Here is a 27,850-nt window from a genome sequence, read left to right on the forward strand (position 1 = left end):
CGCGCGCCGGCGCCGCGGCCTCCCCGCGCGCCAAGAGGGGCCGCCCGCCCGCGCCTCCCGCCCACAGCGCCGCCTGCCGGCCCCGCCGCCCGCCCCGCCGCCTTGCGCGGCAGCCGCGTGAAAAATCGCTTTAGTCGGCCGTAGCGCCGGCTCCGGCGGCCCCGACGGCATGGCTCCTGCCTGGGAGGCTTCGTTTAAATGTTACGCTACCCGTGGCAAACAGCTTGCGCGCAAACCGCGGATTTTTTACCTCAGTATGTAGGAAATCCCGCTCGCCGCTCAAACCTGTGACCCGCGTAGGCGAGCCCTGGGCTCCCCAGCAGCGCTGTGACTGATCCCCCAGGTGTTCATTTACACACGATTCCAGCAGCTGAACACCTTTTATTTTTCTTTTTTAAGGAATATATCTATAAACCCACACACGGGCCAGGCAGCACTGGCCAGTGAGGTAAGCGCGGGGTGGCAGAGGCCATGGCGCTGACCTATGGCTGACGCTGTGCCAGCCGCTCGTTGCCTTGCGGAGCAGCTGGTAGCCGCTGGGCCTGGGCACTGCGAGCAGGGCTCGGGTCCCCCCAGCCCGCCGGGGCACAGGGGCACCGCAGTGGCCCCCCGGCTCCCCTCCCCTCGGCGGCACAGAGGCAAAATGGCGTGGTAATTCAGGCCTCTGTACACCTGCAAAACCACTTTAAATTAAGATACATTAACGCCCATCTCTCATTCCAGATAATGTATTTTCTGATTAGCATGTGCATTGGTTTCTTTTTTATTATTATTTCTTTGTGGAGCGGCTGAATAAAGGCATGAGTTGTAGCGAGATATAAAGGAGAGCACGCACTGTTCACTATACAGCATAATGGGGTCCATATTGCTCCTGGATAAATTAGTCACCATGACTGTATAATTGGTTTCTCAACAGTTTATGAAGGGAACTTTTAACAACAGTAATTTTTCTGTTAATGGCAAGTAAGGATTTCATTATCTCTAACTACGCCACCTTTTCGTTTTGTGCCACAGTACATTTCAAATTTTGCTCTTTTTAATGGCCGTAATATATGAAGGACTTCCATCTCTGTAAAGTAATCATTCCTTTTGCCTGCGTGGGAATGTAAGTGCAGGTCATTTTATTTTTGGTTTCTTAATCACCAGGAAAGCAGTAAAAGGGCTGCTCCTGGTTTTCAACAATGGGGACCACTCTCTGCGACACCTGCCCACACGCCTGACCCCGGCACATGGCGCTGCCATGCAAACAGGGCTCAAAATCGGGGTGGGTGGGAAATGGAGGTCCCCATCCAGCACTGGACGAACCCCACAGCTCCACTCTACCCCCGTCAGGGTTCATCGGCCCAGGACTTTTAAGGCTAAACAAGGTCCTGCACCAGTTGCCCTGCAGAAACTGAGCCATACTCCTCAACACTCTTACCTCTGTACTGAGCCTGGTGATGCCATTAAAGTGTAATAAGGCCCCCTCGGCACCACCCTGGGCAGCTGCAGCCCCTCAGTGGGATTTCCCATCCCTGGGCATCGGTAGGGTGGGATTTCTCCCAAAATATAAGAGCATCAGCATTGAGAGATGCTGCTATAGGGTTTCATGCCGAGGTGCTGCACAGGTCTCCACAGACCAGCTAGATGATGTCCATGAAGTCTTGTCAGGACTTTTCAGTGCTGTCCTACAATGCTTCTGCAGCCACCCCTGGGGACCCCTAGGTCTGCAAGAGTGGGCAAGACCCACCGTCCAGGGCGGCTGCTGGCTCCTCTGCCCCACAGCAGCACCCAGGCTGAGCCTCTCCATCAGCATGGGCTCTGGGATAAAACACCTGAGAGATTAAAATAGGATTCGACAAATAACCCTGTTTTGGACAGGTCATTACAGTTTAATGGAATTGCCTTTAAACATGACTGCTGGTGTTTGGGAAGCTGGCTGAACACAGCCGGGTTGTGAGGAAGCGTTATTTCATGTACACACTCCACAGCGCTGGAAAGCCAGGTTGCTCCGTTGCCTCTGCATGCAAACATGTTCCTCAAAGCAAACTTCTTTCTAAACAAAGAGATTGGTAAACTAATGGTCTTTCTTCATCTAGCTGCCCAGCTTTGATCAGCCAGTTATTTCCGTTGCCTTTAGTGGGACTGCTCACGTTTGAGTGTCTTGTTGAATCAAGGCCTAAATAATTTGAAAATCTTCATCAGCAGAACATGCATCTGCTCTGGGCTAATCTTACCCAGCAAGCCCCACAGCATGCTTAGCCTTAAGTCACTCTTCAGACCTATCCATGTTAATCTTAAGTGCTTTGCTGATTTGGAGCGCTATAATTTTCCAGAGGACATGGCCTCTTGCTCCTTTGGACACCAAGACTAGCCTGAAAACGGATAGGGAGGTGCAGGCGACATCCCCAATCCAGCAACCGGCATGGCTTTGCTCAGCCAGGGGCTGTGTCCCCAGCATCACACCGTGCAGCTGTTGGCACTGCGGTTGGCAGAACACTTGTAGAGCAGGCTGAAGGTGCTGCAGACGCTGCGTATAAAGAAGAGGGATCTTGAGCAAGAGGGGAGCTTTCCCCCGGCCACCTCACCGTCCCTCTTCACTGAGGTTGCATCAGAGGTCTCGCTCCCAGCCAGCATGCAGGCTTTCATAACAATAAATTATAACTTGGCACTTTTGTAGCACTCTCAGTTCAAAGCTGCGCTGAAACATTATCTAATTAATTCGCACAATAGCGCTGGAAGGCAAGAAAGGGAGGTAGCGAGCCACGGCACTTGCCCAATGACAAACACTGAGTCAGTGGGGGAGTGGGAGGAAAACTCAAGGGCCCTTGATGTTTAGATCTGAGACTGCATCCTTCTTGTCATAACAGCATTTCAGTCATTTCAAAAATAGCACCCATATATTTAATTTCAATTACAGCCAACTACTCCCAATTAATAAACAGGGAGAGAAAATTTTATCTTAATTAGCACACACCCCCCCCAACCAAACCAATTAAAAATATAACTATGTGGTATAGGCACAATTACCAAAAACCCTTTTTAAAGGGTGTGCAGCAGAGGCTGCCCCGCACCGCAGCTTCGCCCGCCTGCAAGGCTGCTCGGGGGGCTGCTGCTGGGGCCCTGTTCCCCACCGCGGCGAGGGGCTTGACGCGGAGTAAAAGCCACTGTGAGCAGCCTGTCACTGCTGCAGTGCCTGCAGGACAAGTCCCCCATCCTCCTTGCCCCAGTATTTTTTTATTGTACAAAAAATAAATGCAAAACTCTAGGAGGGCAAGGGGAGGTGTCGGTCCAAATAAAGAATCTCAAAATGTCACTGGCACTGTAATAATAGCAGAGCAGATACTCACATCAAAGAGAAGCAATAAAAAGGCAAGGATTTATTCACAGAAACTATCATTACAGGAGGTAATGGGCAATTAGAAACAGTGTTTCATAAACTCACATCAACAGTAGAAATATTTGTATAAAATACATTGCTAGGTGTGAGGGGTTAGAAGAGGTATGTTCAGAGATTTAATGTAATCCTTAATATAATTCCAGAGGTCCATTAATCAGCTGGAAGACCTTCTATAACAATACAGTTTTATTAAAATATTCAGTGGTTATAGACCGAAGAGAAAAAGACCAACTGAAGCTAATTAACCCCAGGAAAAATTCTGTACAGTACTCAGAGTGCCCGACTGAAATAGCGGTGGGGGGGCAGGGAGAAATGAAGACAAAGCCACATTAAAATTCAATTAATGTAAAATATTGCTATGAAAATAAACTGAAGCAGTGTTAAGAAAAATTGTGACCTGTATACAAGAGAATATTCAAAGCGGAAAATGAAGTGCCTATGTGGAGATTTCACCATTGTTGAAGGGGAGAAACCTCGATATGAAAGGGATTTGTACGAGCAGGAAAAAACCCACAATTTGCTAATGTTGTTAAGGTCTCTACTGGTGCTGGGTAAACCATGTTTTCTAACAAGCAATCCAGACAAAAATAACACCATCCTGCTTTGCTTTTCCTACCAACAATTATTTAATCAGAAACCTGCATTAGAAAAGAAGTCTCTGTGCAAGGTAGAGTATCTGAATATGAAAATATGCCACACAATAGCCACCCAGTAGCTGACGCATCTTCAGCTCTGGGGCTTTGCTTTTGTATCCTTGTTCTCCCAGGGGATTTTTTTTCAGCATTCGTACTAGGTTGGTTCTGTTGGTCTGGCGGTGCCACAATGATATCCAGCCTCTGGAGGCCTTCCAAGGAAGTTGGTGAACAGGGAATTACTGTGCATTGCTGTTTTATAGCCCAAATGGCTCTCAATAATTGAACATCAGCATGATGGGAAAAGTACCAATAAAACTTTTATTATAAATCTTCGCCTTCCTCCAGGACTTTGGGTCAAATAAATAAAGCCATGCACAATTAGCATACTGTTTTTAGCATCAGCAGTTATGAAAAATGTGGCATGTACATAGATTTTTCTTGAGCAGCTCATTTTTCTGTCCTTCACTGACCTTTTTCTTTCCCAGTAATGGACTATTTTTTATGTGAAGCACTTTGCAGCAGGCTGGGTCTAACCTTCCCATCTTCCCTCTTCCTACCCTAGGGTCTGCATCTCCATTGGAAAACTGCTGTGCTTTCACTGAAGCGAGAAAATTTTCCTCCTCGTTATCACCATGTTTTCCCTCCCCCACTCACTCTGGGGTTAGAGGGAAGCTAAGCCAGGAGCTTTTCCTCCTCCAGCCACAGTTTGGTGGGATCTGCCCTGAAAACAGAGGTCCTGTTTGCATCCACTCCATCCTGCTGCCCTTGGCAATTCCAGTGCATGACCCCAGGGCCAAGGATGCAATGAGGTCAACAGTAACATTTTCATACCTTGTACACGTAGCTAGTACAAAAAAACGAGACCCTTGCCAATACCCAGCCCTGCACCAGCCTCAGCCAGGTGACCCCGCTAGCCCTCCAGCTTGCACCCCCTTCCTGGGGAGGGGGCTGGCAGGGGCAGGGGGCTGCCCCAAAGCCATTGCTGCTGCCTCTGCAGAGCCCTCCAACTGCACGGGGCCTCACGTGGCCCCACAGCTCACCCTGGGGCAGCTGCGCCCGCTTTCCTCCAGGCCAAGCTGCTTACACCGGGTTTGCTGTCAAGATTATGTGATAAAAATTGCCACTGGTGGGCTTCAGTGAGTTTATCAGATTTTACTGACTCGCTTGAGCCCAAAGAAGCCCCAGTTATAGACTCCTTCCATAGGGGCCATAGAGAGGTTTTTGGGACCGCATGGCCCGCCAGGCAGACTGCAGCAGCCCCTAGTAGAGCACATCCCAGTTTCCTGCACAATGTGCACTACAGGCAAAGCCTGTGTTAAACAACCCACAAGGAAATGAACATTAATTAGCAGGATGCTGCAATCCTGCAAGCAACCCCATTTATCCCACTAATGTCAAGTCTGCACTATGGGAGCTCTTAGAATTTCTGACATTAAAACTATTACTGGCCACATATAAAATATAATTGTTATTCTTGCAGAAATGGGAAAAGTATGGTAGGATACTCTGCAGCATTATTATTAGGTAGTGCTAAACAAATATCAGATGAAAAGAAGGCTGTATTTAGCAATCGAGTTTATTTTAAGAGATGCAGTGGAAGTCCCATGGCTTACAGTTTTGCCTCTAAGGGGAATGTTCTCACTGGAGAAAACACGAAAAAAAGACAAAAGTGCACATTAGAGGTAGAGCCCTCGCTTACTGTCTGCCCTTTGCTAGTACTGGCAAGATTTCCATTTTCCTTCTCAAATGACCGTTTATGCTTCAACCATTTTTTCCCCAATATCCTGAGCTACTGTTAGAATCAATACCCTCAGTGCAAAACAAACCAACACCCAGAAATTCCTGTTTGTTCAACATTTAACGTGAAATTTTAAACTGCAGATTTAGGTATGAAGTTCCAACCTTTGCTGTCTCCGTTTTACCAAAGCTTCACAGAAGGCAGCAAGCAGCGACACAGCCAGCCTGTGTGGCAGGAGCTGGAGGACCAGGACCTGCTGGTGCTGGGGGACTGCCCTGCCTGGGCACGTTGGGTGCTGGCCCAGCTGGCCCGAGAGGCACGTCTGCGCTAGTTGCAGCCTGCTCAGGTGCTGAGTGCTACCCACAGCTGGGCCTTGCTGCAGAAGCATCCTTGGGAGCCTCAAGGCGAGCCAGCAGCTACTCACATGCACTGTCGCAGTTAAGATCGACTCACCTAGCTTGAAGATGCCACATAAATCAGCAGCAGCAGCAGGAGATCTGTTGAGATTCCCCTGCACACCTCAGCTACCTGCACAGGCAACCCCACCCTTCTGTCTGTATAAAGACAGCTTCTGACTGCCAGAACGACAGTTCCAGGTACAAGCACAGCTTTCTTCCCCATAAGCATCAGGCACTAACAGGGCACCAGGCAGAGGAGAGAGATGGAGTTAAAAGAAATGCTGCCTTTTGGATGCTGTTACAGAGAGATGAAGTGAGGCTGTTCTCCATCGCCGCTCCTGCTTTCCTGCTGGTGGTCACCACAGCCTTTGCTTCCAACTGTAAAATCATCATGTAATATTAAACATATACATCTGCACACCATTTACTGAAAACATCATTTTCATTTTTCATTCAGCTGATTTCAGTACTCATGAGCAGGAGAGAGGCATCTGGGCAGCGAGGTCTCCAGGAGGATGATCGCTGCTGTTGGACTGTGAGCTGCTGTCAGATGTGGTTGCTTTCCAGCGGCATAAGTGGCATTTGCCCTCCAGACTCTGGTGTTACACCTGAACCATCAGCATTGTACCGGCAGTATTCTGACCTAGGTAAAACATGCATTGCAACACAGACTGGCTGCTAAAATGATGAAAACCATTTACTGTCACTGCTTCAAAAGCTGGCAGCCCTAATAACTCAGAAACACTAACAAAACCAACCTGTCACAGTCTCCTGAAGCCAAGTGCTTTCCACCACAGGCAGGAGAGCTTTGCTGACTGACCCAGGTGAGGACCAGCTCCTGCATGGGTCAGCAGATAAAACAACAAACAGACTTGAGTTTTATCTGTAGGAGCAGTGCTTCGTCGGGTGCCAAGCTGGGGTAATATACATCATCTTCATGTTGCCTCAAAAGCCTGGTAAAACTGAATCTTGAGTAATAAAATGTACTTATTGCACCTGAGCAGAAGCTTGCACACACACTCGGAGCAGTGAGTGTCTACTGATGCTGTGTCCAAAACTTTGTCTGGCCGCACTTTTTATGTAGTGGTCCATGACCTATAATATACAGGAAGTGCATGCAATATACAGGATAGGTACATTGTATTTACATCATCTGCAGCAGATTGGTTATTGGTCCAACTGATACACACTGGGGAGAAAGCTGGTTTTGGGAGTGCTTTTCCTGGTTCTCAATGGGGCTAAAGAAATTAAAGGAAGTTCAGAGTTAACACATGTTGGAGAAGAGGCTGTGCATACCCCTGTTGCACAGGTCCTTTCCCCACATCCATGGAGTCTCTTACGTTCCAGGGAGGTGGGCTTTCCTTAGTTTTGCTGAGGATGTGCTGGCTGCTGTGTTTTCCTCCCATTCCCCCCACCTGGAGACAGCCTGCCAAGTGATGGCCTGTCACACTGGGAAGACAAGGAGGTGGATCTGACAAAAGGAACCAAGAGGAAAAGCAGCAAAAAGCCAGGGGTGGTTAATGGCTGGCCTTGTGAAGCTGCATGTCTATAGGGTACAAGAACACTGCCAAATACACGTTATCCAAGAGTTTTAACACAATTTATTTTATGCTTAAATAATCAACTAGATCATCCAGTGTTTGTTGTTTTCATACATATGTAATTAGAGCTATTATCAATGAATGTTGTTTCCATATGAATATAATCAACAAATTAAAGTATTTCACCAAAACCCAAATAAAAATGCCCTTTAAAACACAGCAGCCTTAACAACCTAATATTACACTGCTAGGATGATTACAGATGATTGGCTTACTGAAAGATTCTACATCTTATAGCCAGTACACAATACAGTAATAATTTTACAGCGTGCTGCCAGTCTATTAGCTAATAATTTCTCTTCAGTTCATTTAAAAATATCCCAAACTTGTGCTCCTTAGAGCACCAACCCACTTCTAAAGCTGCAAGCATTACCCCCATTATAAAGCGAGAACAGATAGCACCCCCCTCCCCATAATGCAACTACTGTATATGTTATGGGTTTTAGGTCATTTCATTGAAAAATTGGCATCAGCAACAAATATTAGATGAAGGGCTTTGTGTTTACAGATAAAATCTTATTTTTCATGTTGCGGTATAGTGTTTGCAAAACTGGAAAAGATTTAATCAAAATAAGGTGAAACACATGCATCAAAATATTAGTACTCTGAAGAAAATTTTTCACAGAACTACAGAATTCCTCATTTTGGGAATCATTTAAATTTGCAGCAGATTTTAAAGATTTTTTTAAAATCAAGCTAGCGTTTTTGCATATACAAACATTATAATTGCTAATATACAAGAATCTGTGAAGATACACCCAGAATATCCCTGTAGGTGCAGCCATTTGAGACACCTAGCCTGCTCAATGCATTTGCAATATTCTGTTTGTGATCGAAAAGGCAGTGCCTTATCAACATTTATTCTATTTTGTTAGAATTTATACAGTGTTATTTATTTACAGCAAAACTATCGATGTTTAAAAAAGAAACAAATAGTGTTTTATACCCTGACAGTTTGGGTCCAAGAAAAATAAGGCGAGCTGTTGTGGATTTTAGTAGTTTTAGTGTCTTTCCATTGTTTAACCATTTCATCTTCGTACATTCCCTCTGGCCACAGGAATTTCTTTTGAGATGACATCAAACTGCTTGAAAGAAGCTGTTAACAGCATGGCATCTTGTATATACGCTGCATTGGTAACTGCGCACCCTTCAATCCTGTGAATGAATGTGAATTTCCATGCTCTGTAAATTGGCTCATGCTAAATTAATTTTTTTGTATTTTTTTGTTTGTTTGTTTGTTTGTTTTTGCATAAAAACCATGCGGTTAATGTGTGGAAGCAGCAAACACACACACAATTTTATAGGTGAATGTTTAATTCCTGTTGATTTTTCTTCCATGAGTGTCCCTCTAGAATACTGGCAGTAAAAGCACACAATCCTATGGAAAGAAAAGATAGCACAAATCATTTCAGATTATCTCATTAGAATCACATTTGTGCCGTTCCCTGTCTAAAAAGAAAAGTTCTGATTGGCATCATGGAATTCTGCAATAGGGCAAATCACACACTTCCTAGGTAGGTAATGACATTAGCTGAGCTCCCGGCATGAAGGCAAAGTGCAGCTGCAGATGTCCACGTTGCTCATGAATGGATTTACAAATACCTTTGCAACACGCTGCATTTCATCACCCCACATAAAGTACCAGCTTGTCAGATCCAGCGATGACAAGGAATAGGTACTCTCTATAGCCAAAGAAATAGCATCCTCTCCAGAATGAGAGTGCTGCTGCTTTTACAGCACGTTTTGGTATATTGTGTGCAAACATCCCCACCGTGGTGGAAAACCTGCACTCCTCGCACACCCACCTCTGCCAGTTGCTTGGGGAACGTGACTGGGAGAGCCAGAAATGCGGAGTCCAGCCTTTAGGAGGCTTGGCAAAGGACAAAGTGAGGAAGAGGAGCAGCCCCATCCATCTCTCGCGTGAGTGGCACCGAGGAGACGGGAGGCCCCGCTCCTACTCTCTCGCCTGTCCAAAACCAGTCATGAGGCCATGCACATAAGGACAGCAAATTTGTGGATTGTACCACAGCAGTATCTTGCAGCAAGGAGGCAGGAAGCAGAAATACATGCACACACACTGGCAAACAGGAGCTGGAAAACCTGTGACTCCCCAGTACCTGGGCACAGGGAAATCTGTTTGGGAGTGCGGCTTGAGCAGCGCCTGTGGGATTTAGTAAACAGGCATGTCCATGCCAGTCTGATCAGGTCACAGGTCCACGCGTGTTCCCCAGGAGTGCTTGTGCTCTCCTTCTAGCCTAAAACAATCTGTCCTTGCCCACATCTTTGGCTGTCATCAATCTATCCTGCTGCTAAAAGCCATCTATTCACATTGCAGCAGTCACACCAGCTCACACAGTGCTGTGCTGCAGAAATGCATGTAAAAGTTCTTGGCTTTTCCTTTCAACCTGTATTTCACCATGGGTTTATTTGTAATGGTGACAAAGACATTTTTACAGCAAAATCCAGCTAATGTCATTTTTTTCAGACATTCAAAGAAAAAGCAACACCTCTGCCTACCAAACAGGATTATTTTGTCCTCTGTGATCAAGAAACAAGCTAGTTTTCTATCAGATCCCTTGTCTATGCAAATACATCCATTTTACATTCAAATAAAATGTTCTCAATAGACTCTTGACTGGGCTCACAATTACTTAATGCACATTTCGTCATGCTTATCATATCAAAGTTTGGACCACAGACATTCATCTTATTGGACAAAGTACCCCCCAGAGCAAATGTTTATTATCTAAGGAAGACTCTCCGAGTTCCTCAGGGGCTCTAGCATGGAAGAGTTGCCTACTGAAAATCACAGGAGAAATGCATCAGCAGTCATGGAAGCAAATCTGGTTCTGAGGAACTCAGACTCTGGCTTTCTGAAGGTCAGAATGTGTTTCATACATTAGGCAAGGACTGCCTTAATAATGCCATCTTATTTTAAAAAGAAATGCTTCTCCCTTATCCCCAATGTGTGTTGCGTCATGCTTGTATGCTTGGCAGACTCTTTATCTGCACTGCTTATGGGGTTCAATGCCCCATCTTGCCTTCAGTGCCTTAGAATTCACAAATTTCCACTGGTTTCCCCCTGCAGATTGACAATGGAGAAGCACAGGAACCAACCTGGGACACAATTTCACACAAGCAGTACCATCCCTTTGGCTTCCTTTCCTCCCGAATCCTTGAGCTCCATGAAGGAGTAATGTGTGTCAAAAGAATCACCTTCCTTTTGAAAACATTAAATATGTGTGTGTTGAGCAGCGAGCCACGTGAAGCCATATTATTCTATTAGCACACACGGGAGGGCTCTCAATAAAAGCAGGAATTCAGCGGTTGTGCTAGGTGGAGGCAGTAGGTGCTTACCACATGCTGAAAGCACGCGAGTTGCCTTGCAGAGCTCGCTCCTTAGGGCTTGATCCCATAAAGCCCTCGGCTAGATCCCACACTGAGTGCTGCTGGTCTCAAACGGCACTACTCACACGCACAGACAGCCCGTACAGCCAGGTGGCTTTAGGGGCTACCTTACATTGCAGCAGTTGGAAAGGACCAGAGACTCAGGAGAGACTCTGCTTCTGTCCTTTACCTCCACAACACTATCCGGTATGTTTTCCAGGTCCTGTTTATCCCGATCTTAAGTCCTGCAGTCAACTTATACCAGATGACATATATGAAAAGGATAACGCATAGACTTGCACTTCATAAACTCTTCCTTTGCCCAATTCCTAAACCCCAGAAAAACTAAAAGAAGTTCTGAGTAGAAAGAAGACATGAATGTGCTAAACATACACACTTGAAGCCACGACTGACTGACCAGCATCGATAGACACAGACCGGCTCCTCCCACATTCACAGGCACATTTGCTGTGTGACCACAGCTACATGATCATGTGTAGCCTCCAGCTTCACGGTGCTCCAGCACGCCGTTACAGAGCCCCTGCAAGAGTGTCTTAGTCCATGCATTTGGTTTTAGTTTGGGAAGCCCTTATACTGTCAGCTGCTGTTTTGTTACAATTGTTAAGGCTGGATCAGTAAAATTCACAAGAAACAGTTGGTAAGGATTATTTGTTGGCAAATATTGAAACACTTCACTGTCTCTTAGAAGGACTTTGACTTGCATAACTGCCCTCAGATCACATACCCAACAGTGGAAGAAGCCTTGCACTCCCAGCAGATTTACTTGTGTGCAGCTGCTGCATTATTTGTGTTTAAGCTGACTTTTAGGAGTAGAAAGTGCTGTGGATTACTAACACTGGACTTCGTAAAATTCCCTAAAATCTTACACATGCCTCAGTATCGCTTCACTTTATGTTCCAAGAGGCAAATCTCAGTTTCTATATGTGAACTCAGGGTGATTTTCTGCTTGCAAGGTCAAAGGCCATCTATTCAGTTTTGCAGCTCAAAAGCAATGTAAAGGTAGCAGAAGCAAGCCATTGTGCGGTCCAGGTCCTAGCCCCTGCGCTGCGCTGTGCTGTGCTGGAAAAACGCTTTAGTAATGGAAGAAAATTGATCACACTGACCGTTCAGTGGTCGGCTTTCAGCTTTCATGAGTAACTTTTCTTCTCCACGTGTCTGACTTCTTTCTTTGTCTTAACTTTGTAAGCTTCTCCCTGCTTTAAAGGAGAAGTATAAACATTAACGTAGTCTGCAGACAGTGCTTGTAATCATAAACCTGCTTCCATCACAGGCTCCACATTTTGCTGTAACAGAACAAGTAAAAGCAGTTAAATCACGTTAACACTTCATTTCAAAGATAGACACAATCTGCTTATCCACTCTGCTGAGCTGCAAAAGCACAGGCCTGAAATATCATCTTCAAGTAGAAACCACTGGTTTACACTTTCAGCACGACCGCTGGGCTGGAGTGCCTGACCGGCAGCCCTCAGCAGAACCCCTGCCACCAACTGTAGCAGGATTCAGTATCAACATCAAGGAAAATCACCTCTCCTAGCCGGCCTCCCAGGTCAGCCAGGATTGGCAGACATTTCTAACAGCACAGGCCACGGCTGCTGTCATGATGTTTCACAATGTCTGTGCTTTAAAGTGAGCAGGTTAGTAATGGAATAAAGGGAGGAGGAAGAAAGCCAGCAAAAACCACCACTGAAGCAGAGCAGAAGTAAAACCAATGACAGTGACAAGCAGTGCAGGTTTCAGTGCCTTTAAACAGCAAACCACAAAATAAAATGCATCTTTGCTTATTAAAAGTAGCTCAATAATCATCTAAAAATAAATACTCCAATAATCACAAGCCTCATTCACATCAGAGAAAGGCATCTGTTTATGTGTGGTTATCAGCCGAATTACCCCTCGGGTGATACGCATTGATGTATTTGTAACTATTTGTAGTTTCCAACTAATCTAATCCGATGCAGCAAATTGAAAATGTTTCCCTTTTGCTGGGTGGGATTTATTTTTTCCCTGATAAAGGACTATGAAAGAGGGGATGGAAATACGTTTGTTTCAACTGTCCTATTTCTACATTGTGTGTGTCCCCTTTTTTAACTTTCTGTTTGTTTGTTTTGTTACCAGCAGATAAAGAGTATTTGATGTCTTTGTTTGTTTCTGAATCTGTTTTCACTCAGACAAAAATTCCATTAACCCCAATGACAACTCTACTGGATCAAAGACCTCTCAAGGGCTACGCACTAGGGAACAAAGCGTGAGCTCCCCTGAAACCATTTGTCTTCAGAGGTGCTGCCTGTTCCCCCAAAGCCTCCTTGGGACAGAGGACAGCTCGAGGCACGTCCTGCCTGTCGCCCTGGAGCCCCCTGCCAGAGGGGCTGGGGCGTGCTGGGGCAAAACGGGCCTGCCCTCCCCGCTCCCTCCTCTCTTTTTGAGGGTGCTGAAGCTGGGCACAGCTCAGCCCTGCAGAAGGGCGTCCAATTTTAATCACCGGGGACAAATTCCTGTCTTGGTGCTTGCTTGTAAAGGATACCATTGCTCAGGTACGTTCCCCTGAATCCTGCAAGCTCTCAGTCACTAGCACAGGGGTATCACACAGGTGAGCGAGCGGCTGGTGGGGACCAGACTGCAGCCCATTCCTTTGGGCTGGTGAAAAAGCAACACACTACACCTGCAGGCATAAGGCACAAATTCTGCAAGGGCTTAACTAAAACCACAGACTTGGCTTATCTTGATGGCACAAAACAGGGCCCAAAGCTACCGTTTAAGTCTGCTGCCGGTTATACAGAAACAGACCGCAGTGCTTCTGTGCCAACAGGGTTCAGCCAGGCCCCCCTGCCCGCGCACAGCACAGAGAGACCCCTGCCCTGTTACCCAAACGCACAACTTGTCAATAACAGCAAACACCACACTTTGCCAAGGCTTCTTGTTAAATGCAGACCTCCAGCCCTTTAGCAGCACTTTCTAGCAGTCAACACAACCCTCTGCGTCTACTGTTATTTCCTGGTACTCCCCGTTCCATTACCATTTCACCAACTTTCCTCTCATGGGGGATAACAACGCGTCTTACTACCTTCCGGGTGATCTGTGGGAAGCAATACATAAAAAGTATTGATTTTTTTTTTTTCCTAGATTCTAAAGGGAGAAAGTATTTTAAAAGAAGTTACTTGAATGCAAAGACTCAGAGCAGTGATATAATTCATGATTACTTTTCTCGTGATGACGTTGCCTTCTTCATCGGTAAACTGTTCCTCTGTTACAGATTCACCAGGAATGTTTTTTGCTTCCTCACCCTAAAGAACGTGTTATAAGATTAGCAATATAGCCTATATTCTGCCAAACCCACACATATTTCCACACCAATCCAAGCAACAAGCACATGCTAGCTTCAACTTTATGTAACAGTTTGCTTTACGTCACACAAATAGTATGAAAGCCTTGCTCATTTAGCATGCCAATACCTGTGCATTTATTCTACAGAATGTGTCCTTAAAGCCTGTAGTGAGCTTCTAGCACATTGCTGTTATTAACTAATTCAAGACATGAAGCTCTCTGGGCAACAAATCATCTTGCAGTCAGTCTGAGTCCTATGAGATGGAGGCACAAATTCATGATGATATAATCTCTCATCGGACATCCATTAACTTTTTACAGCTTCTCAGTGCCCAGCACACACAGAAACAAGGTCTGACACCAAAATAATATGGTGGGGAAAATTTGGGATTTAAAAGACAGCTCTGCCTATATCTTGCTAAACACAAGATCTTAAACACACACACAAAAGACAAGACTTCTCAGCATTTACAAAATGGAGAAAGGTTATCTTACACGGCACTTTCCCTGGCATGTTAGCACCTGCCGACCCGCTGAGGAGCCTCAGCAGCCTGGTGCATGACTTACTGAGGTCAGCAGCACTCCAGACATTGCTTCTTGTAGTACCAACAATTTATAGGACCAGCATAAATAAACACAAGAGCAGTTTCCTAACTGCTATGCTAGTGACTTAATACTGTTACAAGAATTACTGCTTAAATTATAAATAAATGATGTTACTTTAGAGTCTAAGGCTAGCTGGCCGTCATGAAATTATGTTCCAGAAGAACTTTGACAATTTTACCTCATCAAGTCATGTTTCCAAAGCTGGGTGCTGAAGCAAGCACTGCATTCAATGATTAAAAAATATCTATTGTCTGAACTTATTTATTTCATGTCAATAAAACAAATATAATCATAACGTAGCTGGCCTACATATGAAGAATTTCCACATGTAAACAAATAACCCGTTAAACAAACAAACAAAAAAAATCCTTAAACCTGTTCTCCTCCCCTCACCCTCAACCCACTATGGAAAGTAAGGCAACTAGGGGGAGGAAGCAGACAGAAACATTGTATAAAATATTTTGTATCAATATTAACAACAAAACAATGTTTGAAATGGGATTATTACAGCTCAACATCAAGCTTTCATACTGTACTAAGCAGCACAGAGCAAATATAATTCCTGTTTGCTGTGGTCTATATGCTACACAGTTGTCTACATAAGCTCCTGGCACTGCTCTATAATAAACAAATATAGTGATGCTGTGTTTATTTTTTTTCAAACCATTTTCCCAACACACACAGCTTTTCAATGTGTACTTCACAACATTAGGTTGTACGCTAATTTTAAGCTCTAGCCCCTATAAACCTTTCTTTTTGTTTACAAGCCATTTGTGGTCTTTTCTGTAGCCAAGCTTTTCCGTTTGCCACCCTTCGGAGGGACTGAGCAGGCAGAAGCCAGAGGGGCACGCTGAAGGGCAGAGCGCAGCCCTGCCGCTAACCCAGCCCCTGGTCAGCATTTGTCATTGTTCAGAAGCGCAGAGTTTTTGCTCATGTCACATTGAAAGCTGTATCGAAATCACCGCCTGATAATTAAGTAATTAAACAGTTTAGGATATTTTACATGTCTTTTCCCCCATGCTTTCACAGGCTGTATATAAACTGTAAAACCTGTTAAACTTTGATGCTTCAGGAGGCATCAGCAAAAGAAGGGCAGGCTCCACAGCCAGGTGGATGTCACTGTGTAGGGACATAAGGATGAGATACTGCATCTGAGGTGCAGCTGGGGCTGAAGAGACCTGGTTGAGGTCCCCAGGCCTGGGAACAGTGGCAGCCCTACAAGAAGCACAGCAGAACAAATGGTTGCTAAAGCCTTCAAGATGGAGCCTGAGCTGGCCCCATACAATTCGTCCCCCAGAAGGACTCTGCTGAGGGGTCGTGGGAAGGAGAAATTACATACCTGCTCAAGCACTGACATCAGGCTACGTGCAGGAGGAGGGAAGTAAGAGACTGTCACCCCCGCCGCCCCCCCCCCCCAAGTGAACGGGGCCCCAGCAACACCAGCCTGCTCCTTCCTTTCTCATGAGCAAGCCAGCAGGAACTGGAACTGCACGGGGACTGCTGCTGTGGCAGGGGGGCGATGCCTGGGTAAAGGTTTTGGGAACTGAAACCTGTGGGGTTTCCTAGCCACAATGAAACGGGGGGAAAGACTGATTCTGGAGACGTAACACTTTAATCAGAAGCAGAGCAGATGGGGAACTAGCTGCACAGTTTCTTTCCTGGCCTCCCACCTGTGGGCACACAGAGGTCCCTCCCACCCCATGGAGCACAGAGATATGGAAAGGTTCTCTCTCATGAACATGATCTCCAATGCCACAACAGTAAAACCCATGAAACCCAGAAATAAAACAACATGGCCAGTAGCAAGGTCACCAGACTACCTGGGACACCAATACTGCTTGGCACGTATTGGTCCTTTGCCTCCTTACTGCCACTACGATATAACAAGTTCGTGAGAATTACTGTTTTCAGCTTTAAAATGAAAAATATCCTGATGCACTGAAAGATGCCTCTTGGAAGAAAATGCAGATTTAAAGGTACAGTGAATCTTGGTTTTTAATTAGCTCCATGCTTCTTTAAGCACAGTATAAGGTTAAATGCTGTAAATACTCAGCAGTCAGCATGCATAAAATCCAGCTTTCACAATTCTCTTGCTGGTGGGTAGTTAAACAAATTGCAGGAGGGCTCACAATTGGCAGGAGGTAGATCTGATTTACTGACATTTCTAATCCTATGCAGTTATAAAGACGGATGTTTGCTAGGAAAAACAACCCTTACTCACTGGCAGCTTTACTTGTCAGATCTCAAACCAGCTTTGGGTTAGAATGGCACATCAGATGATCCTGTCAACAAAAGCTGTTTTTAAACACAAAGCTGGTGCATCTGCGTCACAGCTAAAGAATAAAATTCTTTCTGCTGCATCATACTTTTTTGGGCTTCATTTTACCCTTGACCGGTTGAAATTACTGTCACAATACCAAGAGCTTTAGAAAGGCAGGGAGAAAACTTAATACCACGATTACTGGAAGCTTGGTTATATCCCTGGGACTAAACCATACAAAGGTTGCAGTCTGCAAGCCCCAGAACATGCCAGGAAGCTTTGCAAAGCGAAGTGCTTTAATGTCACCCTGCTTGCTGGAGTGTAGTTCTGCCAAAACCGGCTGGTATCCTCTCTCTGCTGCTCTCCAAGGCAGCAGAAGCAAAAAGCAGCTTCCTCAAAGTCTTCCGCCAGCTCCAGTGATTTTCTTAACAGTTATTTGCAGATTATGGGTGTTCCCAGGGACCTCCAGATAAATGGAGTTATACAGACAGTGCTGCAGCATTGTGCCAAAGTGCACTGCAGATTTGTTGGAGCGCTGGTTTTCTTTCATGCTTGTTTTGTTACTAGAGGGATAATAGTCCCTTTTATTCCTCCTATACATCTAGTGTTGTTGTAACAGTGGAGAAAAAAGGTGCAGCTGGATGTCTCTTACCCAGAAGGATAAAAAGGAATTTAAAAGCAGGCGGAAATAAGCAAGATGGAGAGATCCTAAATATTTAATTTCACCAAAGACCAGAGGCAATGCTGTGATGGGAACAGGAGCTGTACAGAGTGCTCAGACCTCTCCCCTTACTGACCTAAGCCACTGTCAAGACATAATCCTTTCAGTCTCAAGATCACATTCTTGCAATGCATAAACAGCAGCTGTGCCTCAGTCTCCTTGGGGTCTCAAGTCTCTGCGGCAGTGGCAGTTGAAACAAACATCTTTCAGTAAGGTCATTTTCATTAGTGAGTTCTGCCTGCTCAGACCTTGTTAATCAGATGCCACGACTCTCCGCCTGCACCTGTGCTGAGTCTGTACTTGCTTGTTTGCAGATGTACTGCTAATGCCGTAGAGGGGGAAAAAGCCCCCCACAAACCAACAGGCAAGCCAAGGAGACCTGAAAGGAAATGGTGCCGCAAATAGGGCAGAGTGTAGTCCAGTCCTGGGAGCTGGGGCACAGGACTGCTGCCTGCTGTATGGAGGACAGCACGGTGAACAGACTTGTACCTGTGTTTCATTTATCTCTGCGTTACCTTGCGGAGGCCGGCAGCTCCGACCTTGCCAGCCTTCCTGGGCGAGATGGGGTGAGGGCACTTACAGAGCAAAGCAATTCTGCAGCTCTCCCAGCCTTGCGGGAACTACAGCCCAGAGGCTGCACCCGGCTGAATACTCAAATGGAAACGCTTCCCAAATGGAAACGCTTCCCATGTATCTTACGTGGGGCACAGGACTTTAATTCTCACCTACAGGATGGCCACATTTTCACTTTCCATAAATAAGTTTCCTCTGAATAATAACATCATGAAAGCCCCTGGTTCTGGTTTTGACTGACTGCTGCTCTGGCTCCCATGCCACTCCTCCAGTGCAGGCTGAACCAAACTCTCCGCAGTCAGTAATGGAGGGTTGCATGGGCAATATGCATGGAAAAAGACAAATAAATCTTTAATAAAAATTGGCAAGAAACAACAAAAGCACAAGATACAAAATGACATCAGATCTGAATAACCCCTGCTTAGAAATCTATTTTATTTTCCATTACAAAATTCTACCATAAACCTTTTGGCAAGAATCTTGCTAAACAGTTTTTGCCAAAAATTTGTACCCATGAAAGATTTAACAACCTCTAAAAAAGCATGAAAAATTAGACACTGATTTCTGTCATGACTGAATAAAAGGAGCTTTGGATCAGGCTCTGAATGTGCACATTGTGGCAGCACTCTTATTTTTCCCTTGTGTGCTAATTGCTCGCATTCCTGTGCTACCATAAAACCCCATTTCTTTTGCAATGCCGAGTCCCATCAATCCACCATGTGAACAGAAGAGGGGAAAGGAAGCAAAACCAAAAACATCTGCACTACCTTGAGGTTAGAAAACGATCCTGTTACATGCGGAAATGGGCATCGGTCCTTGCTTGTCTGGTTTTATGGGCTCAGCCCTCTGAAGTGCTAAATCCCATGGGAATGTGCTTGAGAGTGCTGAACACTCGACAGGACTCAGCTCTCGGACTGCTGGGAAAATACCTCCAGGGGAGAGAAAAGCCTTTCTCCATATTTGGGCCAGGACAGAGAACTAAGGTAGCAGTTAAACTTAGTGAATAAACTTAGGAAATAACAGTGTTAGCAATAATGCAGAATGGCACTGAAAGGAAAAACAAGCTGGGAAAGATGAACAAAGGTAATGAAGCAATTCAGCCCTGAGCGCAGCTGTGGAGGCACACAGGAATGCCTTTTTTTCCACAGGACTCAATTTATCCTCAAGGTTTTGGTGTTACCAGACTTTACCCCTGCAGGCTACATGAGCACCTCTGCTGCTTTGAATGCAACATGCAGGCAGTAATGAGTATATGCTATGGTAAAATAAGGCAGCTCCCGTGCACAGCTGTGCCCAGCAGAGACTCCACAAGCCAGCATGCCCTCGTCCCCTCACCGCTGCTGCTGTGGACATGAGCCGCAGGGTGGGCTGACGGCACGGGCACAGCACTGCCATCCGTTTATGAAGCCTGCACCCAGGTTTTTCAGGTGTTCAAACCTTTTTATTCCAGAGAATGCAAACAGAACAAAGATTTCTGGGGCTGGCTCCTAAGTAGCCACGATAAGCACTCCCATGGCCCAGGCGTGACTGCAGAAAAGCACTGGGCCATTTCGTGGTCAGTGTCTGCCAGGCTTGATGCCTGCAGGATGGAAGAACCAGAGCAAAAATGTCGCTGCCTCCTACTCTGCATCACGCTTTAACTATTCAGCTAGCCAGGAGTGTCAGAAAACACAGGAGTAGAAGGAGAGCCCAGTTCCCCTCTCTCTACTGCTCCATGCAAGCAGTGCCAGCCCCGCGCAGTGCAGCCTCAGAGCAGGGGCAGTGGGGCTGTGGGTCGGGCGCAGCACCCGCTCACCGTGCCCTCCGGCGCTGGCAGGCAGAGCCTGCTGCTCCCCACCGCTGCTCAGGCCCTGCGGCAGGAACACAGAATTATTTTTACTCTGCAGGCTGAGCGCGCTGCTCTGTGCCTCTGAGCACTATATCCTGAGGCCTCTTCCCCGAATGAGGAGCTGTTTCTCAGCTTGTGCATGCTCTCATCGTGACTTCAGTTCACCCAAACCGAACCTCTGCTCCCAGGAACGTGCAGAAATTGGAGTCCAGATCCCTATCAATGTTAAAGCTCGAGTCTTCCATTTCATACCACCATTTCATGACCTTTACATGATCAAAGTATACTTATTGAAATGTTTTTTTTCCACTATCAGACTCTTTCTCTGAAAGGCCTGATGATTGCTGCTTCAAACATTTTTCTTGTTCTGTTTTAAGCTTGTCTTGCGATGAGGAGTGGGGGATAGAGAAGAAGCTATAAATCATCAGAAAATGACAGAAGTATCACATGTATTTTCTAATCAAGAGGCAGGTACAGCTCTATTCTAGTTCAGATCAGACACGTTTCCAACAGAGCAGGTTCAGCCGCCTCCGCTCACCGCGCACACCCTCCCGACTGCATCTGCGCTACCTGTGGATTGCAACACTATATAAGGCTGCTTTAATGTTGCTCTGTTAAAAGTTCAACCCCAAATTATAGCACCATGTTTAAAAACAACTTTCTATGCCTTTCTCTAAACACAGTGGATGTTACTTGGGAAGCAAGCAAAGGCTGCATTTTACATACTTTCTCTTTTCTACTCTGACATTTCCTGACTGCAAACCAGTGGACTCGAAAATAATTCAGACGTAAATTGGGTGGGGGACCTCAGCCACAGGCCAACTACGCAGCCTTTAAAACTTTCAGCACACAGATACTTTATGTCTTACCAGAAGGGCTCTCACTGCATTCGAGGGTCTGTAATCGCCCACAGGCTGCCTGCCCCGTTTGGAAACAAACCACATTCCCATTTCTGGCAAGTCATGTCTTATCAGCAGAGAGAATTACTGATTAAGGGTTACACCCCAACCTGCTCAGGGCCTTTCATGGAAGGCAGCAGGTTCCGCCTGTAAAGATGAGGTATTGGACAAAATGTTCACTACTACCGAGCTCATTTTTGCAACTCTTGCCTTGTCATGAATAGAAACATGACTGGTATACTGAAGAAATTCAGGGTGAAGACAGTCAGGAACATCATCCTGCCTTTTCCAGAAGTGTCTGTATCTTGGACAGATCAGCAGCTGTGCAGAGCAGCCTTTCTGCCAGCCCCATCGTACAAAAGGTACAGTGCCTGTATGCACACTCTCCAGCACAAAGCATGCAAATAACAGCAATATAGGCACGTGCAATCAGAGTGTCACGAACCATTCCTAAAGTAACAATCACATCGTAGGCAAACTCAGCTACTGCTGTAATAGCACTATAGTGGCTGGCTCTCTCCTTCATGGCTCAGCTACATGATTTTCTAATCAGAATCTAATAAACCCTTTAAGTTACTGAGGGATTAACATAATGTTTTCCAATGCAGAATTATTTTCTTATGCCATATGCTGCAAGCAAATAATGCCATACTACATGACCACACCAGAAAAAGTATGAGGGCGAACAGTTATTTATATGACTATCCCATTATTATCAGTATATAAAGTCTACAGTGCTGTAAATAAAGGCCATCTGTAAATAGATATACTAAATAAAGCTTACTGAAGGCAATGCAAAGACTCTTATTAACTTTGGTAGGTTCTAAATCAGGATCACCTGCCGTTTTGAGGAGGTTTTCCAGAACACATTAAGCACTTATGACCACAAGTTTCAACCGGAGTGCAAGGCTCACTCTCCTATATCCCATTCACATACATTCCTGCAATTTTTTGACTTGGAATTTATAATTTTTTAAGGAAATAAAAAAAAAAGAAAAAAATCATCACTCATATCTGTCTGCAATTCATTTTGCTCTACATCAGACCAACACACTGCATCTAGCTGTAGTCTTTAAGATGCCATGCAAAACACTGGAAATGAAGAACACACCATGCCATGCAGCACAGTTGTTTTCCAGGAGAGGACAACCAGAAACCTCTGGGTTAAGCAAGGAAAGGCCACCTAGCACTTGGTTATAAATACATACTGGCAATGTAAAGCGCACTACCAGACGGACTCCAGTATGCCAAAACTGACATTCTGACACAGCAGTCCAAGTCCACATCCATGCCAACATCGTCTCAGGAATGCAAGTTACAAAATACCTTCAGAATCAACCGCCGCCGATAAACTCTTGTAATAACTCTCTGCTCTTCATCTGCGCTCGAATCGCTCTCAATCTCACTGTCACTGTCACTAAATTCCTAATAAATGCAGTTTTAGTACATGTGAACAGCACATTTGCAAAACAGAACATGCTGATCAGGACTAGGAGAAGAAAACAGAGGTTATCATGGACAGTGGTTTTCCTTTCTTTACTATGTACCCAATGACTCACAGTTTTGTGCTTAAAGTATAAGGTGGGAGGAGGCCATTTTGCTCCTTGGCATGCTGTAGCTTGGTAAGTGTACCAGGTATGGAATATCTCAGCAGCTCTTAAGTCTTAGAAAATGGTATATGGAATGCATCTGACCTGTGGTATTTCTAAATCTTATGTAGTTGCTAAAAATTTTGTGTACCAAAAATCCTTGTCGTAACTCCTTGCTTTTTTCTCCTCAAAAATTAATGTTTCAAACAAGTTGCATGGTTTCGCAAGATAGGGGAAGTGAATTCCCTCATAAAGAAGGAAGACATTTAAACAGAAAGGTTCAGTGGTGCCCTTCCACAAAGATTACAAATAAGCATTTTGAAAAACTTCTCCATGTATATGGCTTTCCCGCTCAGTATTTATCTGCTTTCAGGCAGCAAAACTGTAGTGTCAAGTACAATCACTCTACATTTTGTAAGAAGGGAACTGGTAGACTTCAGCTCAGAGTGCGGGGGAACAGCCTGATGCTGGTCTCAGCTCGATGCCGGGAGGTACCAGTGTCTCACGCAGGCATCTACTCCATCCTGGCACCCTCTGACAGCCCCAGAGTTCTCCTCTCCAAAATCCAAGGAGCATCTTAGCTTTGGGGCTGAGCTGCCTTGTACGCACATGCCTGGTGGAGGGCTTCATACCTATGTGTGTGATGGACACAGGGCAGAGGCCCTTCACACATGATGTTTGCCTGAATCAACCCTTTTCTGAATAGAGAAATTTGAAATTTTTCTCTGTAATTACTCAATGACAGCCCCAAGCTGATTTTAAAGTCATAAATAGTGGATAGTGCTGACCGCATTTCTGTTTCTCTTTTTGAGTTTGGCCCAAGACATCCCAAACAAAAAGCATTTCTCAGAAATGATGTGTAAAACAAGAGTAGGCATAGGTGGGTGGAGAAAAAGGACTGTATAGCAAAAAGGGTTAGGGCAGGATGACAGTATTCATCTGCATGTAGAGTCTCCTGCTGTCCTCTGACACTAGCCAAATGTGTATACAAAAAATTACAATTCAGCCCTATCTCGAAGAAGTAACAAGAAGCGGAAGATTCCCAGAGGGCATAAAGGCATTGGAGGAAGAGTTATTTTTAATAAACAGATTCAAGTGGTTTATTTGTGATGGAATTCTGACACTGACAGTCACCTCAGCCACGGGGTGGACATCATTCTCTTTGGCATTATAGAGCAACTGTGCTGTGCTCCTCTCATTTTAAAAGATCACTGGAATCTGATGTTTGTGCATTCGTAGAACATTATATGGCCTACACTTTCACTGCACTGCTTTTGTAAACTTATAGGCATTTACGTGGACTTGGGATGAGGCCAACGATTTGTTTCATCCCTGTCACCAGGCAGCAACCCAGTATCAATCATCTGAGTTTATCTCTTGTTGCAAACTGTGTGCGAAGGCACTGATGCAAGCCTCACCCTGCAGGTGGAATGCTATTGCTTCTTAGCTTTTTCCCAATGGGTCACAGAACAATAAAAATCTTACTTTGGGAAGTAACTTTATTTCCCCCCCCCCCCCTTTCTTTCCACAGAAATAAATCTGTTTCTTCGATACTTTTCTCTTTATGGAGCATTTCTGAAGAATTCCTGGCAGAAAGATGGCAGCTGAAATTCTCTTTCTGTTTTCATGACAGCATATGACATGTCTCACCCTGAACTGGACTGTGCTAGTAATTAAAATATTGACTTCAAATTAGATTAGAAGACATTCTCGAAGAAATATCAACAAGACATTAGAAGCAATTCCTGTTGCCATCCTAACAAACACTGGTTTGTTACCCAATTCAGGCTTTGTGAGAGACCCAGATTTAGAAATGACATTTTTTTCTGGTACCAGTTTACTTAAACATCATGTCTATAAAAAGACTTGTTATTTAGAAGAGAAGTTTATCACTCTTTACCAATAAAGCAAAAGTAGTGCAAAAAGCACACATAAGAAAAGCCTGCACTTATTCCTTCGAATCCAGATGGGAAATCCAAAAGACAAGAGCAGACAAAAGTGGAGGACAACTTATCTTCTCACTCGTGGGAAGCCAGAGGTTGCACACCCTCAGCATGTTACAGTGTGCATCTACGCTTACCCCTGTGTTTAAACAATGTAGCATAATAACATCAGCCCAGGGTCTGCCCCATAGCCTACGGACGCTAAAGGAATTCTTCCATCTGCCTTTAACTGCCTTTGCAGAAGGCTCTTACATTTTTTAAGTATTCCAGTAATTAGTGAATATTAGGAAAGATCTTCACTGCTTCAACTGTGTCACGATCTAATAACAAGATAATAACAATCATATGCTGCATAACTACTGAGACTGAATATGTTACCATCTAATAAAAGAACTCTTAGGTGTATAATCAAAAGAGCAGTTGAAAATGAACTAATTTAAACCTGAATAATTTGTTGCAGCCCACCACAGCCAACATTTTTATTGTGCTACAATAAAATAATAATAAAAAAGCAATATAATGTAGAAGCAATTCTACTGAAATACCTCGCTTCCAGAAGTTATAATGTCCTCCTGTATTACAGCCAGGAAAAGACAATGTCAGCAGAGACAGGAATGTACAAGAAACTCCGCAGTTGCCCTTTTCAGCATGGTTCCCTGCCAGCCCTGTGGTCTATTCCATGGCAGCCCTCCCACTGCTGGGTTGTGAGGTGCACACAGCTATTGGGCTATAAGCCATTCTTTAAATCAACTTTACTTTTAAGCATCTGGGAAATAAATATAAGCAACTGAGAAAGCTATTAAAAACATCATCATCAGAAAACAACTTATAATGGAGGTTCTGCAGTTAAGGATGCGGAAGCTGGGCAAGGCAGAACCGAAGTGGAGCCTCTCCACAGTCTTTTAAGAAGAACCACTATCTGGAAAAATGCTTTACACATTTGGAAATTTTTTGATCCCTGTTGGCTGGGTGCACTTTGGAGTCAGGGTGAATGAAGCCATGAAACAAGAAACATAAGGGGGAGATTAAATATTACTCAAAAATTACTTTCCTGCAAAATAACAGAGTAAAAAATCGCAGGGGGTGCTGGGGACAAGGAGCAAGATAGAGGCCAAAAAGTCCCTATACCTCTCTCCTCCCTTCAATGTCACAAGAAGAGTGGAAACCAGTAGCATCACCTTGGATGTGGAAACAGATGGAGGCAGCTGAGCTGTTTGGCACTGTTGCACAGGTGGCGTGTCAGGGCAGGAAAGGGGCCTGTTCCCAGCGGTGCGGGATAGCAGTCCCAGAAGCTGCTCTGAACTCTTCCAGGGCTCAGGGCCAGTCAGGCAGAGGGTTGTGCAGCCCTGCTTGGCTCCTCTGCCTGCCCAGGCTCCACCTGGTTCTATTCACACTGCAAAATATAAATTTCCACTAACTTCCACATCTCTTAATTTAGCAATAAATAGAAAGGGCATAAAGAAGGCTAAAATAACCCCAACCCTGTCATAAACAACATTACAAGTCTTTCAAAAAATTATGTCAAGCGATATGTCAAGCAATAGGGACTTCCTCACAGAGTTAATTATTACAGGACATAATGTACCTTCTGTTCAGACATTACTGCTCCCTCCTCCTCTTGGATGCTTGTTCTTGGCTTGCCATCCTCAGAAGTGCTCCAGCTCATCTTCTTCACACTGACAGGCACAGATGTTTTGTTGCCTTCTGTTGTTGGCTTGCTAGTCTCTTCCAAAGATTTCTGATATGCTGTTGATGATAACATTTGCTCATCAGTACCAGCTGAAATGTGGGGCTTTGTTTTCAGGGCTTCTTTGTCACTCTGTTTTCCCACATCATTTAAAGATTCCTGGATGTAGGATTTAGTTTTTGTCTCTGATGTGGATTCGGATAGGCTTCCATTTGTTTCTGGCTTCCCTGCTTCTCCTTTGACATATGAGGTAACAGAATCCCTACATTGGTCCGAACTACAAGGAGAAGAAAAAAAAAGAAAGAAGAATAGACAGCCATTCAGTGCTTAAATCACACTCAGAAGGGCTAAGTACTGAGCCTCTTACCGAGCCTTCATTCTTAGCATGTGTTCCAGACAGGAAAAAAGTAAAATTTTAAATTCAGTTTGCAAACATAAATCTATTTAATAGCCTTGTGTTCTGCATCATGGTATCTTTTCAGAAGCAACGAGAGTATGGCCAACATCGGAAACAAGGCCAAATGTTAATCCCCTTCCACTTGGGGGGCAGGGAAAGAAAAAGAGAAAGAAAACCACAGAAAACCTACCATTTCCCTTGTATAATCATGAGATAAAGCCCCCAAGGCACTAATTCACTAACCTGCTCTCTAATCAAGGAGGTGATGAAAGTATCTGTTACCATGCAATTACCAGTAATAACCGAACAGATTGTAGTTTTTCCCCCAATATCTGTACTCCAGATAAGTCATGCCGTTTTAAAAATATTGGTATCCGAAAATAAATCCTTAGTGCAAAGTTTCAATAATACCACAGCCAAAGGCAAGGAAGGTTACTACAAGAGAGAAAGCTGACTAAAGTTTTGCCTCAGTTTACGTATGGACAGGTTTAACCTGCACTTCTGATGCACGGTTTTCTTCTCTCGCATTTTTGCTTGCTTTCAGGGATACACTGCAACTGTAAATGTGAAAATACTATAGCTATTTGCTGGCAAAACTCTTATAAAAGATAGTAAATTGAATTAACGTAGTTAGAAACAGATATGTTATCTACTCAAGGAAGTAGATCTATTTCTAGAAGTGATCTATTTTACTAATTTACCACAATATAAAATGCAGGATAACAGTGCTTGCTTAACAACAGAAGTCGCATCAGTAGTAGATCAAGTGCTTCACAGTCCTGAAAGACAATCAGTTTGCTGAAATCAATGGCCAAATTCCCACTGGATTCAACGAGAGAGTTATCTAATGCTACCTGGAACCACAAAGCA

General features: G+C 44.7%; 1 protein-coding gene across 18 annotated transcripts in view; it reads right to left on the minus strand.

The window, feature by feature from the left end:
- Positions 1-7,728: 7,728 nt before the first annotated feature.
- Positions 7,729-27,850, minus strand: part of ANK3 (ankyrin 3) — a 374,109-nt gene continuing 353,987 nt past the window's right edge. For all 18 annotated transcript variants that reach the window (XM_055793683.1, XM_055793688.1, XM_055793692.1 and 15 more), the window contains 3 exons: positions 26,482-26,860; positions 12,263-12,355; positions 7,729-9,129 (listed from right to left, as the gene is read on the minus strand). In XM_055793683.1, coding sequence (XP_055649658.1) covers positions 12,287-12,355; positions 26,482-26,860 — 448 coding nt within the window. In that variant the 3' untranslated portion in view covers positions 7,729-9,129; positions 12,263-12,286. The remainder of the gene's footprint in view (positions 9,130-12,262; positions 12,356-26,481; positions 26,861-27,850) is intronic.

Source organism: Falco peregrinus, chromosome 1, assembly GCF_023634155.1.
Source record: "Falco peregrinus isolate bFalPer1 chromosome 1, bFalPer1.pri, whole genome shotgun sequence".
Classification (NCBI taxonomy): Eukaryota; Metazoa; Chordata; class Aves; order Falconiformes; family Falconidae; genus Falco; species Falco peregrinus.